General features: G+C 44.9%; 1 protein-coding gene across 1 annotated transcript in view; it reads left to right on the forward strand.

Moving 5' to 3' along the window:
- The window catches only part of btbd2a (BTB (POZ) domain containing 2a), a 31,996-nt gene extending 11,755 nt beyond the window's left edge, over positions 1-20,241 (forward strand). The window contains exons 6-9 of the mRNA XM_084309040.1: positions 7,430-7,622; positions 7,928-8,015; positions 16,208-16,354; positions 16,682-20,241. Of these exons, the coding sequence (XP_084165166.1) occupies positions 7,430-7,622; positions 7,928-8,015; positions 16,208-16,354; positions 16,682-16,843 (590 nt within the window). The 3' untranslated portion in view covers positions 16,844-20,241. The remainder of the gene's footprint in view (positions 1-7,429; positions 7,623-7,927; positions 8,016-16,207; positions 16,355-16,681) is intronic.
- Positions 20,242-20,323: the final 82 nt, after the last annotated feature.

The raw sequence follows: 20,323 nt of genomic DNA on the forward strand, positions 1-20,323 counted from the left end.
CGAGACAACAGTCAAGAGCAGCGTCACCACAACGAGCAAGCGACCCTGAACTTGACCAACAGACCGAATCTAGACCCCCCGCAGACCCCCTTCCCATACCGGTCCAAGCGAGACCCAGCTACAAGGAAGGAGCGGCATACACTGCGGAGAAGCTAAATAAACGATTACAAGATCTGGAAGATCTGATAGAGGAAGAAGAGGGAGAAGAGGAGAACCAAGCCCGCCGACAGCACAGTACTCCACCGGACCAGGAGGTCCCATACAGTCCAGGCTATACCCCCGCGGCGCTGCGCTACAGACCCCCGACTCTATTCACGGGTGAGCACGACGCACGACCAGCCCCGAGAAACAGTACCTGGACCAGCGGGCCATGGTACCCTGCCAGTACCAGCCCACAGCGAGGCGCAAGAGGGGACTCGCCCAGGAGGTCTCTCCCCCAACGCTCGCCGATGTATCAGCCATCCACGGCGTCATACAACGCCACGCCGTCATTCCCAGACTTCGCCTATGAGAGTCGAGCACAGTACACGGAGCTCCGGATGTGCTTAGAGACAATGATGGTGGATGTCGCTGATGAACGCCACAAGTATGCAATATTACTGAAGCACCTGAAAGTACCGCGAGCGCACAATATAGCGCTAGCCTATGCTACCTCCTCGACTCCATACACAGCAGCCCTTGCAGCGCTGGATCAGAGATATGGACGTATATGGAATTACGTAATCCAGGAGATGAGGCATATTGACCGCCTACCCCCAGCCACAGACAATCGCTCACTAGACGACCTGTCGATCAAGGTGCAGTCCCTGGTGGGGATGCTGGGAGCTCAACGGGAGAAGGGCATGCATGAGCTATACGCCAACTCTAACGTTGAGAGGATTTTGGAGAAGCTGCCACCCGCAAGACAGGAGCGCTTTAGGCGGCAGAGGGACTACCGAGATCCCGACGGCCCCGAGCCGTCCCTCCTTGATCTGGCCGACTTCCTGGCGAGAGGGGTCAGCAGCTTACGACTGGACACCTTCGGGCGGAGCACACCAGGCTCCAGAGAGGGACCCAGGAGAATAAATGATGGAAGAAGATCGGTGACTGTCATGCACCAATCAGAGTCAGTACCGAGCAGTAGGAGTCACAGCACCCCCTCGAGAAAAGAGAAGTGGAAGATAGCGTGTCCCTACTGTGAGAAAGAACACTGGCTGTCACAATGCGACTCATTCACAAAGATGAATGCAGAAGAAGTGAGTCAATGGATAAAGTCCAACCGGCGCTGTTATCGATGTGCGCGGCCCCACATGGCAGCCGAATGCCGCCTAAAGAAAAGGTGCAGCCGGTGCGATGGAGCCCATCTAGATATACTACACGATAGTAACGGAAGACGGCCTATACCTGCACCACGGAGCGGCACCAAGGCAAGTGTCATGTACATTGACCCCGCCAGCAGCAACGGAGCTCAAGTGCTCTTAAAGGTAGTCCGTGTGACATTGAGCTACCAAGATAAAGTCATGGACACTTACGCCGTCCTTGATGACGGGTCAGAGAAGACCCTTCTGCTCGCCTCCGCTGCGACCCAGCTGGGACTGCGGGGGAGCAAGAACGAAATGACGATTCGGACAATAAGAAGAGATTTAAAGACGATAAAGGGCGAGAATGTCTCCTTCACTATCGCAGCCAACGGGCAGCCAGAGCGACGGTACAAGATCACAAATGCTTTCACCAGCCAAGAAATAGGACTATCGCGGTACACCTGCCCTGTCGCCGAGTTGATGGATAAATATGTGCACCTGCGCCAATTACCGATCCCGCTCATAGACGGCGCTACCCCGACCCTGTTGATAGGCTCCGACCATGCAGAACTCATAGTCCCGATTGACCGGGTCCATACAGGCCCCCGAGGCTGTCCTGCAGCAGTCGAGACCCGCCTAGGGTGGACCCTCCAAGGCCCCCTCGCTAAATCTCTCAACCGAACAGCAGCCACTAGCTGCTTCCACTCCAGAACGACAGAAGAAGACACCACTCTCCTGCAGCATGTCGAGAGGCTATGGACCCTAGAGACAATGCCCTTTAAGAACGAAAATAAAGACATTCGCTCTAAAGAAGACATTTACGCCATCAACCTACTCGAGCAGGGGACAAAGAGAGTCACAGTCGGCGGAGTGATGAGATACGCAACTCCACTCCTGAGGCGAGAGGGAATGCCCACCTTTCACGCAAAGAAAGACGCCACGGAGCGCTATCTACTAAACACAGAGCGGCGCCTAGCCAAAGACCCCGCTCAAGAGAGTGTGTACCGAGCTGAGATTGAGAAGCTAATCACAGCGGGACACGTAACAAAGATTGACATTAAAGAGGCCGATCAGACGACCGAATCATGGTACGTGCCGCATCACAGGGTCCATCACGGTGGCATGGATCGCGTTGTGTTTGGCTGCAGCTACCAGATCGGATCCCAAGATCTGAATAGGGAGCTCTTGCCCGGCCCCACACTCGGCCCCTCCCTACTAGGCGTGCTACTGCGCTTCCGCCAGGACAAGGTGGCTATAAGCGGGGATATCAAAGGGATGTTCTTGCAGGTGAGACTAGTAGAGGAGGACAAGCCTCTGCTACGGTTCCTATGGAGAGAGAAGATCGGAGATGAGAACCCATCCATCTACCAGTGGGAAGTACTCCCCTTCGGAACCACATGCAGCCCGTGCTGTGCTACATTTGCACTACAGAAACACGTCACAGAGGACCCAGCAGCAGATGAAGAGGTCCAACACAGTGTGAAGAACAGTTTCTACGTGGACAACTGTTTACAAAGCGGCTCGACTCAAGAAGAAGCCGAGGCTCTCCTAATCAAGTTACGCGCCTCCCTAATCAAAGGCGGCTTTGATCTCAGGCAGTGGGCCAGCAGCGACCCGCAAGTATTGCGCAGCCTCTCCTCCGCGGACAAGGCTGCCAGCAGCGAGACCTGGATGGCGACAATCCCAGGAGAAGCCCAAGAAATGACACTAGGATTAGTCTGGCGCTTCAAAACAGACTCGCTCCACTATAGACACAAACCCTTGGCTCCAGAGCAAGGAAGGTCGGCGGCGATACCGACCACCAGACGGAGTGTGTACAGAACACTCGCCAGACAATATGACCCGTTGGGATGTATTCTACCTTACACCACCAGGGCAAAGATGATTGTACGAGCACTATGGGACAAGGACCAGGGCTGGGACGACCCAATACCCGCACACCTTGCCTCAACATGGAGAGAGTGGGAGACGGAACTCCGCTCACTCCCAGGTGTCAATATACGCCGCAGCTACTTCCCATCCACAGTGAGGCCAGAGACATGCGAGATTGAGCTACACGTCTTCAGCGACGCCTCCGAAGTAGCCTACGGATCAGTTGCCTATTTGCGTGCCCAAGAGATGGGAGGAAAGATACACACTGCTTTCATACTGGCCCGCTCAAGAATAGCCCCACGTAAGCAACAATCTATCCCACGTCTAGAGCTCTGCGCAGCCCTCGCAGGAGCGCATCTAGCCACGTTAATCCAACGTGAACTCACCATTCCGGTGCATAGAACAATCTTGTGGTCAGATTCCACGACAGTACTCACATGGATTAAGTCTGATTCATGCAGATACAAAGTCTTCGTGGGAGTCAGAGTCACCGAGATTCAAGAATTAACAAAAGAAGCAAGCTGGAGGTATGTGGACACCAAACACAACCCAGCTGACGTCATCACCCGGGGAATGTCCCTGGATGACCTAACCCGTCGCAACATCTACAGTGACGGACCAGCATTCCTCAAGCTCCCGGAAGGAGATTGGCCTACGCCCACCCCGAGGGAAGCAAGTAACGAGGAGGCTGAGAACAAGAAGCCTATGTTCTGTGGACTGAGCACTGTCGCCTCCACAGACCCCAACATAGATGACTGCATTACCCTAGAGAGTGCGCAACAAAGAACATTCCTGCGGCACCACCCAGAGATTCAGTCCACCACTGACATGTCAGCAGCTGACTACGAAGAAGCAGAACTTCTTCTACTACAACGAGCCCAGAGAGACTCGTTCCCCGATGAGCTAGACTGTCTACAGGGAGGAAACCCCGTCCCATCAGACAGCAGACTGATTCACCTGGCACCAGAGAGTGACGCACATAATCTCATCAGAGTGGGTGGTCGCCTGCGGAGAGCCCCCGATCTACCAGATGACATTAAGCACCCGATCGTCTTGAACAGCCGACACAAGGTCACAGAGCTGATCATAAAGAAATACGTCTCCAGTGATGTAGCAGATGTCGACCCAGTCACCCCCAACACACTCCTAATGGGGCGGCTGGACCCCGCGCTACCCCAGACAATGTACAGGCCTGAAGAAGCGAACGGCCGAAGAATGTGGAGGTACAGCCAAGTACTAGCTGACAAGTTTTGGAGCAGCTTCCTACTTCACTACCTACCGTCTCTACAGACCCGCCAGAAGTGGGTAAAAGAGAGAGACAATTTGACAGAAGGAACAGTCGTCATGATTATTGACCAGTCGCTACCCAGAGCTATGTGGCCGGCTGGCCGCGTAAGCAAAGTGATCACCGGTGCCGATGGCAAGGTCCGAGCAGCTGAAGTGCTCGTCCAAGGGCGCACTTACACACGTCCCGTGGCGAGGCTAATAGAACTGCCCCGACTCCCAGATACTATCGATGATGACCATGACCCTATGACTTTGTGAGTTGACTGACCCTTACAGCGGACCTTGAGTGGAAGACAGTGCGGTTAATCTGTCTCTGCTTAGCTAATTAGGTGGGACTAATTAGGGGGCGGCTGTTGTGAAGGATCAGATTAAACCGAATATGTATATTTATTTATATATATATATTTAATTGTATTTGTATATCGTTTGATATCCCCTGTATATTCTTTGTACAATATGCATTGAATATCCCCGTTTCTACTAAACAGCCCATAATAGTTTCATTCTACCATTGGACGAGAACCTGGCGCCAGGTTGCCATACCCCTAGGTCCAAGTTCAATCGTGCCGCCTAACATGTCGAGGCAACCCCCGGTTCTGCGCAGTAATATGTCGGGCGAAATACGAATGGTACTATTTGTTCATAGCGCATATATATATGGCGCCAGTAAAGTAGAACTTTCTTTTAGTCCAGTTCTTTACCCTCCAACAGAGTGACAGACGCAAAAGCCTCCCCACGACGCACGTGCGGTGTAGTAAGGCCTACTTGGCCCAGAATAGGCATTGAGATATTGTGTAGATTAATAGTTGAATGGTCATAGTTTGGCACCATACCGTCGAGTTGGACGTATTCTATTAAGCTAATAATAGTCTATTTTATGTATGGTGCATCGTTCGGTTAGAGTTCTACAGTTATCAGTACCCCCATCGTTCCTGACGTTATCTGGACGCTTAACCAGGCTGGTCAGACCCCTAGTGGTGATTGCATCCGAGGAGCTCCGGGCCAAGAGCGACTGGACCTGTATATTGGATTACTCTACCCAGACGACGGCGAGCCTTCCACGGCTTGGATTATGCTTTGTGTGCTTTGATTATTCCATGGATAAAGGCCAACACTGCTGAGTGTTGGAATTACCCCCCGGAGAGGACTCCAGGTGAGACGGCGCTCTACACGTGAGGTCGCCTCACGTCTCTCCGTTGTGGACCGGCAGATACCGTTCCACAGAGGGTCCAGCTGTATTCGTCTGCGGCCCGAGGTTCTGTGGGCACCGTGTCCAAGACTTTGGATTCTCCCAAGACACCGTCGGCCAGATGGGATACCGCCAGCGGCTTCTCTAACCCCCCCCTCCTACTGTCTTACAACCAGCGGGACCCCCCCCCCCCCCTTAGTGTATCCAGCTATAATCATTTAAGTACCATCGCTATCGTTTCCTAAATATTCCAGGTTGTATACTTACTCCCTGCGCAACCAGAGATTGGACATTCAATGTTGATTTACCTACGAATACTCATTTGCCATAAAAGTGCATATTCCATATTTCAAATCATAAATGTAATTAAGTGATCGTTGTATACACCCTTTGCTGTATTAAACCTTCGATTTGGTACATTTGTGTTGGTTCGTTTCATCAGGTGGGAAAGTGTTCATCATACTTATATCTTGTACTGGGTGGCCAGAAGTTAAAGTACATGAGGTAGTGGTATTAAATATCATATCTAACAATACAGTCAGGGAATTGTACCCCTCAGTTACAGTCAGTGTGTCAAACCTCATGTGAGGAACTTAGGTGTAATTTTTGATGACTCTCTGTCTTTTAACAGCCATGTCAACCAGCTCACACGGTCATGTTTTTATCAGCTCAAAAACATTGCCAAATTAAGATTTGTTGTTTCTAGAGCTGAAATGGAAATGATCATCCATGCTTTTATTTCATCACGCCTGGACTATTGCAATTCAATTTTTACCTGTCTGGATAAATCTGTGCTAAACCGCCTGCAAATCATTCAAAATGCAGCGGCAAGGCTTTTAACTGGGACAAGTAGGCGTGCCCACATCACCCCCATTTTATCCACTCTACATTGGCTCCCCATTAATTATCGTGTCCATTTTAAAATTCTTGTTTTAACTTTTAAAGCCCTCCAAGGTAGATCCCCTGTGTACATTTTTAATTTACTGCGCCCCTACTCCCCCAGTCGTGCACTTAGGTCCTCCCACCAAAATCTCCTGGTTGTCCCACGGACCCGGTTAATAACAAAAGGTGACCGGTCCTTCCAATTTATGGCCCCTACCCTTTGGAACACCCTCCCCCTTTCTATGCGTTCACTTGACTCCCTATCCACTTTTAAGGAACAGTTGAAAACGTTTTTATTCAGACAGGCTTTTAATTAATTCATGGTTGTATACTTTGTTTATTTATTTATAATTGTTGTTTTGTTTTTAGGACTGACATCTATGTTGCACTCATTTAGTTATTTAATTTTCTTATGTTATGCCTATGCTTGTCAGAATTGTTTTATGTGTAGTGTGTTCACCTCTATGTTGCTATGTTTTACTTCTGTGAAGCACTTTGTGATTTTATCTGTGAAAGGTGCTATACAAATAAAGTTTACTTACACACACACACACACACACACACACACACACACACACACACACACACACACACACACACACACACACACACACACACTCTCCATGTTTACTGATTATGTATGTGTTTCAGTGTTTGAGTTGGATGCTATCACACACAGGCATTTTGTTTTCAATGCATCTGCAATCTAATAAGCATGTAATGGATGAAGATAAGACATTGACATCATATGTCTGGTAAAACGCAATCAGATCTTTCCGCACAAGTTGACACTTCTCTCCCCACTCTTGATATTATTGATTATTGTCATGAATAGTCTACTGTCTCTACTCCACTGTCTACACTATACACTGTAAACATTTCATATATATATATATATACACACTATGTTTGACTTCAGGCCCTGCCCAGTCTGGCATCCTGACTGACAGGGAGGTGGTGAGCCTGTTCCTCCACTTCACAGTCAACCCCAAGCCTCACGTGGAGTTCATCGACCGCCCGCGTTGTTGCCTGAGGGGCAAAGAGTGCAGCATCACACGCTTCTGTCAGGTGGAGAGCCGCTGGGGTTACAGCGGGACCAGTGACCGCATCCGGTGAGTCACACACACACACACACACACACACACACACACACACACACACACACACACACACACACACACACACACACACACACACACACACACACACACACACACACACACAAACAACGGGGGACCCTGATGTAAACAATACGAAAGTCTTTTTCTGGTCTGCATCCTCTTAACAGTTGTCTGTATTGAGCCGTACTGTATTGTACCCATTCTGCAATCTGTTAATAAAGTTTTCAATCAATCAATCACACACACACAGACAGAGTTTATTGTGATCCATTATTGAGCCCAATGTCTATCCCCAGGTTTTCAGTAAACCGCAGGATATTCGTGGTGGGGTTTGGACTATATGGTTCAATACATGGCCCCACAGACTACCAGGTCAACATACAGGTAAGAAGAAATAAAAGTCACGGTGTTTATATATCTACCTTGTGGTGGTTGGCAATGCAACTACTGAGGTAAATCTTTGCCCCCGTGGCATGGGGAGGGTGGGATATATGATTATTGCTGGGATATAATTAGTTGTGGAATTTCCTTTCAAGGCCTTTTGTTAACACCTCCCCTCCCCCCTGTATCTTCCTTTCCTCTCCCCTCACCTGGTCACCCCTCCCCCGCCCATTTCCTCCCAGATAGCTTAAGGCCCAGTCCACACGAGCGCTGGATTTAATATAACCATGATTGTATGTGCGCAGTTGCACTGTTCGGCCACACACAACCGGGGATTTGCTACACTGCAACCCCGGTCTTTGAAAACCGGAGTCCAGGGTGAAGTTTTGCGGTTTTGCGGTTGCGTGTGGGCATAGCAACCGAGGTTATTCCCAGTGTTTACAGCAGAGCTGTCGCAATTATTTCCCATGTTCACGGCAGACTGTCAAACAATAGCAAGTTAGCAACCGAGCGCGGGGTAGAGAGATTAGAGCAGAGCCAGCTACACCAGTGTTTACAGCAGAGCTGTCCCAAGTAGCGTTATATGAAAATGATTGTAACAAACTTTTGTTCGAAACGTATCGTCTGTGTTGAAGAGTGTTGTGATCGACTGATGTCTGTTGTCGCATTCCTGACCTGATGCTCAGAGTAAACATGTAGCTGCGGCTAAACTAAACTCATGTGTTGTCAAGTTATTGTTATAAGGAACCCAGTCCAGACTGCATCCCCTTAACAATTGTTTGTATTGAGCCGTATTGTATTGTACCCATTCTGCAATGTGTTGAATAACGTTTGCATCCATTCATAGCGGTAACGTTACCACATTACGTTAGCATTTAAGCTATATACTATACATAGATATAGCCATTCACATTAGCATGTAGCTAACAACACCGGCGGTCTTTTGTGAGACTAAACTATCCGCTCTTGGTGGTAAATTGTGTTGCTGTTGGTTTTGTTTCATCAACAAATGAGAGGCAGAACACACAGTGAATGTATCCGTTTGTTTATTGCACTTTTATTGCAGTTTCTTTCTTTGCTGAAAATATATGTTCCGTTGGCAAAATGATATTTAAAGATGGCGGCTATGGTGTTTCTAAACAGGAAGTTTAGTGAGCGTTCAACCTTTTCTGATTGGTTGAAATGGCCTTCATGTCTGAACAACATCGCCGCCTACTGTTTTGGCATTGTACTACATGTATCGGTTGCTGGTTTTTCCAGCCGCCGTGTGTACGCAATTATATGCGGTTGTTCACCTGTGTGGACAGAGGTTTATTTTTTCAAACTTCGGTCACATTAAATCCAGCGCTCGTGTGGACAGGGCCTAAAGGTCCCCTATTGTTCACTATTTGGGCAATTTTACACAATTCCTGTGAGTCTATGGAACACATCTGTAAGGTTTCTTTCAATCAAATTCATTGTTTTGTATTTTTAATTAAGTACTTTGGTGCACCACTTTCTCCCCTTCCAAAGTACAAGCTGTTTTTGGCTGGGTTCCGCCCATATTCGCAATGCGCTTGGATTGACAGTCACCCACCTGCACTGGCAGATATGCTAGGATGGAGGAACCTTTTCAGAGCGCACCAGTAGAGAGAGAGAGAGCCCCCCAGTCCCAATCCCTCCCACCCTTTTTTACTAGTGGAGCTGCTGTCTTCTCTGTCTGTGTGACTGGGTTGGCTAGCTAGCGGCTAACATTATTCGGCATCAGGAATAACGAGGATGCATTGCAAAGCTTATTAGAAGCATTGAAGTTTTCACTGCACATAGAAACAGCACAGGGGGGAAAGCTGGGACTTATTTCGACCAAAGCACTCTGGAGCTATGCTGTCGAACACTTTTGAGGAAGTGCTGACAGTGGAACAGCTGAAGGTAGCAACTCTGCTGTCGAAACCGCTTCCGCATTATTTCCACTCGCTGCTCATAATTTCAACATATCACAGTTGATTCTGGGCGGGCGGTGGCAGATCAGCTTCGAACATATAACAAAAATAATAATAATAAAAAATAAAAATAAAAGCTTTTATTTAAAAAAAATTTGGCCTCCAAAATCTTGCGAAAGTAAGCGGCGCCTCGACTCCACCTCTCTACAACAAGCATGTGGAGATTATCTGTGTTGAAAACAACATGGACATGTGCAGCAGACATGTCGACGAAGAAGCGAAGCAATGCCGTTTGTTATTTAAGACTATGTCGGACAGATTTGTGTTCATTGTGCTGCTTTTTTATAGTGTCCCGACCCATATAAAAATATGTCTTAATAAAACATGCTTAATTAAGTCGAATTCTGCCTTTGTCTCTATCAACTACATATAAATATTTATATAATTGTTTGCTTGATAGACGAAGGTTGCAACATAATTATGTAATATCATGTCGTTGGCTGTGAGAGCAGCCCCACTGCACCCAGGCAGGGCGCTTGTATCCTTTCGGCAAGCAACCCTCCCTTCCGCGTTGCTCTGATTGGCCAGCGATCTACGCTCGTTTCCCCCCTACGCCCGTGCGAGCGTGCATGCGCATGAGCCGCGATAATCCCCCCTAAGCCCGTGCGAGCGTGCATGCGCATGAGCCGCGATAAAGCCCCTCAGGCAAGCCCCCACGCAGGTTAATAATAATAAATGGGTATCGCAGAACACGCCATATTAGCAACGCTCGCACACACGCAGGTTAATAATAATAAGCGGGTATCGCAGAACACGCCATATTAAAGGAGTTTTTCATTGTTCAAGAGTGGATATATGTTGCAGAACATGCCTGTTAATTACCTTTTAAATATCTGTTATGTGGTTAGGGTATGTATGTTTTTTAAATAAATGCCCAGTCTTGTGCTTTGTCACCACCTGTCAATCTGTTGTTATTGGTCCATGATGGCAATAAGTTGATGATTTTTACAGCCTGGTGGGGGAGATTATGCATGACCAGCCTGTGATCTAAATATTACCTATGTGTTGATGGAATCACGTCAATATAGAGAGTAGCCCCTTACGTGACTGCGTGCGTTTGTCTAAGTATTATCTACCGCCGCGGCGGCAAAACCTATTAAAACCTAGTTGAGCTAAGTGCGTCAATGTTAAAACTGAGTGACGAATGCATAATTTACACTTGTGCCGTAAGTATTATTATTATTATTTAACTACCGCCGCGGCGGCAAAACCTATTAAAACCTAGTTGAGCTAAGTGCGTCGATGTTAAAACTGAGTGACGAATGCATAATTTACACTTGTGCCAATTGCGTGCGTTTGTCTAAGTATTATTATTCTAAGTATTATTAGTGTGGGTGACCTGGCGAAGCCAGGTTGCAACCCACACTATACATATCTATACTCTTTTTATTATTCTTTATTCCACCGATTTTGACAACACACTCGTGCCAGAGCGTTCGCGCCCCATACACGTGAAAGGTATCAAAACGACCGGCTTGCTCCAACTCGATGTGCTATTCGAACTCGTAAAGTTTCAGCGCACCGTCTGGCTACGAATCGACTTTAAACGGTAACATTTCGGAAATACAGTGCAATTTAGAGTTTCAAACACTTTGCAACACGTAAGCGTTCGCGCACCATACACGTGAAAGGTATCAAAACGAGCGGCTTGCCTATGGCAACTGCGGTCTCCGAACTCGTAAAAGTTTCACCGCACCGTCTGGCTACGAATCGACTTTAAACGGTAAAATTTCTGTCCCATTGGGAATGCATTGCAACTTAGAGTGTAGCAGCTGAAATAATCTTTTTCCCCCTACCTTGGGTGAATTGCGAGTGTGATCTCAATTTTGGACGTAGAAATAAAACAAACACATCAAAACGATGACACGGCTGTCATCCCGCTCACAAAAGAAAAATAAATGGAATTGGACATTTCTATCTCAACTGACGACCATTTGTTTGAAGGTTCTCCTCCCCATTGACCGCCATGCAATCGCCCTCTAGAAATCAATTTTTTTTTAGCCTTCTGTTCCGATCGCCGAAGGAGTGCCACAATATCGCACGAATGCCACAATCTCGCGCACAACCCTTCGCCTACTCGTTGTAGTGCTCTTGTGCGAGTCACAACGCTTCATCTCTTATAGTTTTCTTTTAATCAACGTGACAATGCAGTCATGTAAAGAAATTTCAGAATATGCAAGTCATTGTGCTCATGGCTGATTGGTTCAGGCTTAACAGCTGTGAGGCTCAGGGCTCATGGCTGAGCTGACCTGCCAATGACATCATCCACTTAACCCATCATTGGCCATCACTGTGTTGCACTACTGAATTGCTGGACAGCGCCCTCTGTCTTGTGGGTTGTGTCATTGTACTCGGTAGGGATATCCTCTTTCATTTTTCATTGGTCCATGTTGACCACCTTTCATTGGTCGATGTTGACCACTCCCCCGATCCTTAGACCACGCCCCCTTAGGCCACACCCCCTCAGTGTATCTCTTGAACCGTTTGTCGTAGAGACTTGCGGATTGTGCCATTGGTCGATGTTGACCACCTTTCATTGGTCGATGTTGACCACTCCCCCTGTTGACCACCTTTCATTGGTCGATGTTGACCACTCCCCCGATCCTTAGACCACGCCCCCTTAGGCCACACCCCCTCAGTGTAACTCTTGAACCGTTTGTCGTAGAGACTTGGGGATTGTGCCATTGGTCGATGTTGACCACCTTTCATTGGTCGATGTTGACCACTCCCCCGATCCTTAGACCACGCCCCCTTAGGCCACACCCCCTCAGTGTATCTCTTGAACCGTTTGTCGTAGAGACTTGCGGATTGTGCCATTGTACTCGGTGTAATAGTGTAATAGTGTGTAATAGTGTAATAGTGTGTAATAGTGTAATAGTGTGTAATAGTGTAATAGTGTGTAATAGTGTGATAGTGTGTAATAGTGTAATAGTGTAATAGTGTGTAATAGTGTAATAGTGTGTAATAGTGTAATAGTGTAATAGTGTAATAGTGTCTAATAGTGTAATAGTGTAATAGTGTGTAATAGTGTAATAGTGTGTAATAGTGTAATAGTGTAATAGTGTGTAATAGTGTGTAATAGTGTGTAATAGTGTGTAATAGTGTGTAATAGTGTAATAGTGTGTAATAGTGTAATAGTGTAATAGTGTGTAATAGTGTAATAGTGTGTAATAGCGTGTAATAGTGTAATAGTGTGTAATAGTGTGTAATAGTGTAATAGTGTAATAGTGTAATAGTGTGTAATAGTGTAATAGTGTAATAGTGTGTAATAGTGTAATAGTGTGTAATAGTGTAATAGTGTGTAATAGTGTAATAGTGTAATAGTGTGTAATAGTGTAATAGTGTGTAATAGTGTAATAGTGTGTAATAGTGTAATAGTGTAATAGTGTAATAGTGTGTAATAGTGTGTAATAGTGTAATAGTGTAATAGTGTAATAGTGTGTAATAGTGTAATAGTGTGTAATAGTGTGTAATAGTGTAATAGTGTAATAGTGTGTAATAGTGTAATAGTGTGTAATAGTGTGTAATAGTGTGTAATAGTGTAATAGTGTAATAGTGTGCAATAGTGTAATAGTGTAATAGTGTGTAATAGTGTAATAGTGTGTAATAGTGTAATAGTGTAATAGTGTGTAATAGTGTAATAGTGTGTAATAGTGTAATAGTGTAATAGTGCAATAGTGTGTAATAGTGTAATAGTGTGTAATAGTGTAATAGTGTGTAATAGTGTAATAGTGTGTAATAGTGTAATAGTGTGTAATAGTGTGTAATAGTGTAATGTGTGTAATAGTGTAATAGTGTGTAATAGTGTAATAGTGTGTAATAGTGTGTAATAGTGTAATAGTGTGTAATAGTGTAATAGTGTAATAGTGTGTAATAGTGTGTAATAGTGTAATAGTGTGTAATAGTGTGTAATAGTGTGTAATAGTGTGTAATAGTGTAATAGTGTAATAGTGTGTAATAGTGTGTAATAGTGTGTAATAGTGTAATAATGTGTAATAGTGTGTAATAGTGTGTAATAGTGTAATAGTGTGTAATAGTGTGTAATAGTGTAATAGTGTAATAGTGTGTAATAGTGTGTAATAGTGTAATAGTGTGTAATAGTGTGTAATAGTGTAATAGTGTGTAATAGTGTAATAGTGTGTAATAGTGTAATAGTGTGTAATAGTGTGTAATAGTGTGTAATAGTGTAATATTGTGTAATAGTGTAATAGTGTTGCGGGTTGTGTCATTGCACTCAGTAGGGATATCCTCTTTGATTGGTCTATGTTGACCACTCCCCCGATCCTTAGGCCGCGCCCCCTTTTTGTATCCTTTGAACCGTTTGTCATAGAGACTCGCGAGAGACCCTCTCCCCCGTTGGCCGGCGGTGCACAGGCGTCACCCACACTTTCACAATTTCCCCCGCGCGGAATTGTCTAGTTATTATTATTATCTACCGCCGCGGCGGCAAAACCTATTAAAACCTGCGTGTGTGTGAGTGTGTGGGCGTGTGGTGGCAAAAACAAAATGCGCGTTACCGGCGTAGGGGCGAAACGAGCGTAGAAGATCGCTGGACAATCAGAGCAACGCGGAAGGGAGGGTTGCTTGCCGAAAGGATACAAGCAGGCAGGGCAGCCGAGTGAAACCTTGTTGGCTGCGTCACAGTCATGATTAATTAAGGGGCTACTTAATTAATTAATCCAATCCACTTTATTTATAGAGCACATTTAAAAACAACAACGTTTACCAAAGTGCTGTACAAGTCCCACAACATAAGATAAAAAAAAAATATATATATATAAAAAAAAAAAAATCCCGAAGCTTCGAATTAAAATCGAAGCTCGGCCCCGAAGCTTCGATTGTCAAAAAAAGCTTCGAAGGTCAGCCCTAGTTGGTACAACCCCACATTGCTTGAAAACAATGCAAAACACTGGAAAAGGCTATTTTTTACAATAGGGGACCTTTAACTCATTCCGCGCCTAGAGGTCGCTGTTTACCTTGTGGTAAGAAGGCCAGCGCTCTGTTCAATGGTGATAATGCCGGTGTTTGCGAGTACTAAAACTATATTAAATATTATAGCTATGGATCTAATAAACATGTCGATTGTCAGTGAGTTTCTTCTGGTCAACATGCAAAAAACAGATAATTTTTTCATACATTTCCGTTTCATACCGTGGTGAATATGAGTATAGTTTTAGAGTGATCCTGTCGAATCCCAATAAACTCCAGCAAACGGCGCTTCAATGCATTTCCTTAGAAATCGTGCCATTTGTCGCTTGCTTTATGAATCGTTCTGAAATAAACGCTCGATTATCGGTATTATATGTTTCATCATGCGCGCACGGAAGCGGGGGCTGAAAAGTCACCCCTCCGTGCTTTGGTCGGCACCAACAGCACCCACACACACACACTTGTGATCGTTACGAAAGAAACATCGGATTAACCCAAGATTGGTAACATAGAGTCCTTACCTCACATCTGATGTACTGCAAAAAGACTAATCCAATTCCTGATCGCCATTCCAAATATTGATCGCGTTTATTGATCCAACGTTTCTCAACCAAAACACATGAATCCACGTTTCTCCAGTGTCCCCCAATCCGTGTGTTATAACGTTTTTCTTGCCCGAGAAGGAAAACCTGGACCGGACTTCTTAGATCGATGCACAGCCCCAGCCAGAGGGATTCCAATGATGTGCAATACCGGCCGCATGGCGTTAGGCGGCGGTATTGGCCTTTTGCGAGCTCAGACCCATTCCCAATGATAACGTCAGGCTGGATGGATGAAAAATGAATGGATATAGCAAATAAAAGAAATAACGATTAAAACCACTTTTTTCGTGATTGGCGCTGAATGAGTTAAAAGAGAAACCAACAGAATTAGGTGGGTGCTTGACCCAGTCTCCTGGCCTCTACTGAACTCATAACCTAAATAGTATTTGATTAGCCATGTTTAAATTTGTATCAACCATGAAGATTTGACCATGCGCACGTTTAACCTCTCCGGTTCCACCACATAGGCAATATCGTTTATAGTGTTTTTGGTCTCTAGTCGTATATATTGTCTATGGGTAGAATAGATGCCATATTGAAATTCCCATACTGTTATTTTTATTTCAATAATTAATTAAATAATTAACATGCTCCATGTGCATCAACAATCTGAGCCATCAGAGAGAACACCACTGTAGAAGCTACTGTACAACATCGGTCTACTTTCTGTCTCCATTTCTCCCAGATCATTCACACAGATAGCAATACGATCCTGGGCCAGAATGACACAGGGTTCAGCTGTGACGGCACCGCCAACACATTTCGGGTCATGTTCAAGGAACCAGTGGAGATTCTTCCCAGTGTCAATTATATAGCTTGCGCCACCCTCAAGGTAAAGGTCTTTGTTTACCGCACATAGTGGCCTTTGGGGGGGGGATTTGGACATTTGAACTATAGCAATTGAAGAGAGGCAGGGAAACACTCGAATACATTGACAATGGTTGGGGAAAGGGGAGAAAAAGAGATTGTTGATATTTAGGCTGTAGTCCTGAAGAATGCCTTGGTAACTGAAGCATGTTTTGTGGGCAAGGCTTGCATTTTAGATTCTACTGTACTTGTTGACTGTTCATTGACCTACATTTTCACTTGTCTTAGCTCTTGAAGGCCATGAATGATTCAAATGGGGTATTTTTCATGATCCATGTCTCATCCTTCATAGGGGCCAGACTCTCACTACGGCACCAAAGGCATGCGGAAGGTGACCCACGAGGGCGCTGCCACAGGCACCAAGACATGCTTTACCTTCTGCTACGCCGCAGGCAACAACAATGGCACCTCGGTCGAGGACGGACAGATCCCAGAGGTCATCTTCTATACATAATGACCCTGAAAAAAAACTCAGAACTTAATAACTGTCGAAGTGCAGGCAGTTCCTCCATTATTATACCAATCGCTGCCGACATGGATATTGAAGTAGTTAAGTTCAAAGGTTTCTGTCTGACTGCCTTGTAAGCTAATATTGCCTGGCAATTAAGAGTTCCAGGACAAATAGGTGTCTCAATGTCAGAATTATTACCACATAGCTGTAGGCCTCTGCTGAGGACAACCACCAGCTTATCACCACCACGTCATCTAACGGGGCTGGGGTGCTTTTGCACATAGTGGCTGAAGTTTATTTGCCATAAGACATTGATTTCCACCACATCATTGGGATAGCCTGCTAATCTGTGGCAATCTGGTTAGCTAGGTGTCATTGGGAACATGGCATGCAGGGCGGTTATTAGTGAGGCTTTACGACTACCTTCCAGTATGTAAATAAGAGCAGAAACAATGCAAAAACCATGCAGGGCTTCAGGAGCATCGATGAGTTTCATACCTTGACATTTGATAGCCCTTCCTGCCTGTTCATTACCATTCTAGTTATGTAGTAATTGCACTGAAGCACTTTGACAGGATGTCAGGCGGGATGCCAGAAGTATGGATGGAGCTTAGCACTTTTATGGGTACATAAAACTATACCTTTCAATTAGAAAGGTAGACTGCCCAACCAACCCATGCTTAAAAACAGCGACCTGGTAGCTTGACAATGTAGGATAGGTTAATCAGAATTTGATAATTGCCCAAAATAACTTTGTTTTCAAAGTGCTGCATGTTGAGGCTAATGTCGTTTTGAAACAACCTCATACCTGCCAGGTGAGCAATCCTAATGCACTGACTCAATACATGCATACCAAGAAAGGCTAATGAGGAATAAAATGACTGTGCATGAAAACAATGTGGTTTATGGACAATGGGCTGGGCTGGACTGGTAATCTGGAATACCGGGCATTTTGCCGGTGGGCCGACACACCTTGGGGCCGATATAATTGAATTCATAATTGTTTTTTGGCCAATGACCGGCCCATAAAGTAGGGACAGCAGCCAATTGGTTCATTTTCTATACTGACACTGGGCTGACCCAATCACATCTCTTATTAGCCCCTCCCCCGGTTTCTCCTGGCAGATGCTGTGGTAGAGCCAAAAATCTGTGGACGAATGATCAACAAGTGCAGAGAAGTTGCGGAACAAACAAACATTTTAAAAGCTAGAGGCGGATGCTGCCAAATTGCGCAAAAATAAGACATGTTTGCTGCAGTATCTTCAACATATTCTACAGTACCTGGCATTGTGCAGCAACAGGTGGAACTTGAAAGGGGAGAGGTGGCCGGCCATGACTACCAGGCAGAGGCTTGTGCAGAGTATGGACAGTAATCAAGGGGTGTAGTTGAAGCAGCAAGTATGGAGTAGCTTCACGATTGACACATGCAATTTGGCAGTGTTTGTTGCATGCATAGTTCCCCAATGCAGTCGCAACTTCAGTTGAATATTCTAACTAGCGCACTTTATTTTGTCAGAATCTCATTGGCTAAGCCCACGTTGCTAACCTAGGTCCATATCATATAATTATAGCTAATATTACAATTATTAGGTTAAGAGATCCCTTGGTAAAGATAAGTTTTAATTTACAACAGGCAACAAAGTTGTCCCGTTTGCCTTCAGCCAGGCCCAGGTATGGTGGCAACTATTAGGATATGAATTACTGTATCTGCTGGGTAGCTCTCCATCTACCGTAAGGTGCCGTCTTCATGTGGCAGGCAGATTAATTGTAGGTCAAACTCTCCACAGACAACCATTGATCTATCAAATACAAAGATCTAACTTATTCTTTGAATCTTAATATAAAACAAAAAGGTGATATAACTGTAGACTGACATTTTTGGATACTTGAAATCTGTATGAACAGAAGTTAGTATGAAATGAAATAAGATGGAACAGCTCCATGCACTCATTGAATAAAGTATTTGCTCATTACCAGTATGGTAGTTTAAATTGTAGAGCTTTTGGACATCTGTGTCAGGGAATTCCAACAATTCTGGACCTCAACGCTCATTACTTGTAATACATCTCTCCTTATGTCTAATCAAGCCAGGTTCTTGAGTTAGCACTGGAGGAACAGTGTAGACTAGATGGTGTACTCCACAGCCACCTCTGATCAGCATGGTGAGTCAAGAATGAGTGGTACACTTGTCCACGGCACTTAAGTCAGCGTTGTAGTGGTTTGGAAATAGTACAGTAGGTACGCATACGGATGGTGTACACGTATCATGGTCTTTGAAAGTTGCGGCACTGTTTGATGAACATTGTTACTCAGCTGTAAGAGTTGTACCCTTCCTGCTCTTTTATTTTATTCATTTTAAATGTTTTAAACCTTTTATTCTTGTTTTTATTTTATTTGAATGTTTGATTTAAACATTTATTTTATTTTTCTGCTGTGAAACACCTTGAGAGCTCAGAGTTTAAAGTGTGCTATATAAATTAAATCTATTATATTATACTGGTGGGGCGGTGTAAGCCAAAAATGCCAGGGCCTCCTTTGTCCCAGTCCAGCCCAGGAGGGAAGCAGCACAAATACACCATTAGAGGATGTAGACCATCCTCTAATCATTGTAGGATTCTCTGGCCATAAGAATCCCTTTCCTTGCAGAATTTAAGAATAAATTAAAGTGGACCAGATATGAATTAAATAGAAATGTATGTTGGTCAACTACCAATCTTAATTTAGATGAAAGCCACAATTTGCCTTATTTACATGTCATGTTCCTACATTGATACAAGGATGTGTCCATTAATTTCAATATGTTAAAACTTGAGCCACAAATCACAGGCTGAATACAGGAATTACAAACTCAAGATCACCCGACAAGGTTTTGCCCTGCGGTCATCTTTTGAAATATATGTAAGTCCATTGAAAAGCGTTGAGACCAAAGAAAATAAAGATGGCTATGTGAATAAGGCAAATTAAGACTTGTGCAATTTACTCGATCTGATGTCAATTTATTGTGCATAGAAAATGTGAGTACCACTTCATTACAAAGTGGAATAAGTGTCTTAGATGACAAGATGGTGAAGTCATGATACATATTCATGCAGGAGAAAACAGTTCTACATGTGTGGGCTTTGCCAAATTCAAAAGGAAACATGTTGGAACAAACTCCATTATGGTGATTGATGACACTACCAAACCACAGTGCCATACAGGTTGACCTGTAAGATGACATCACTAAAAATGTCAAGTGCATAATGAATGTTTCATGTTAAGAAATGTAACTTCACATCTATGATCTTGCCTATGTACATTGTAAATAAATTATACCGATCGCCTCACCTTGAATTAATTTACCATGTTGCTTGCCATATATACACACACATCTCTCAAGCCCCTCCCTTTTCCTGATCCTCCACAATCATTGATTCAAGGAGATTCAAGAAAAGAGGGTGACTTGATAAGAGAATCAATTTGATAAGCCTAAACAAGATTTGG

The sequence above is a fragment of the Notolepis coatsorum genome (assembly GCF_963971535.1).
Source record: "Notolepis coatsorum genome assembly, chromosome: 2".
NCBI lineage: Eukaryota > Metazoa > Chordata > Actinopteri > Aulopiformes > Paralepididae > Notolepis > Notolepis coatsorum.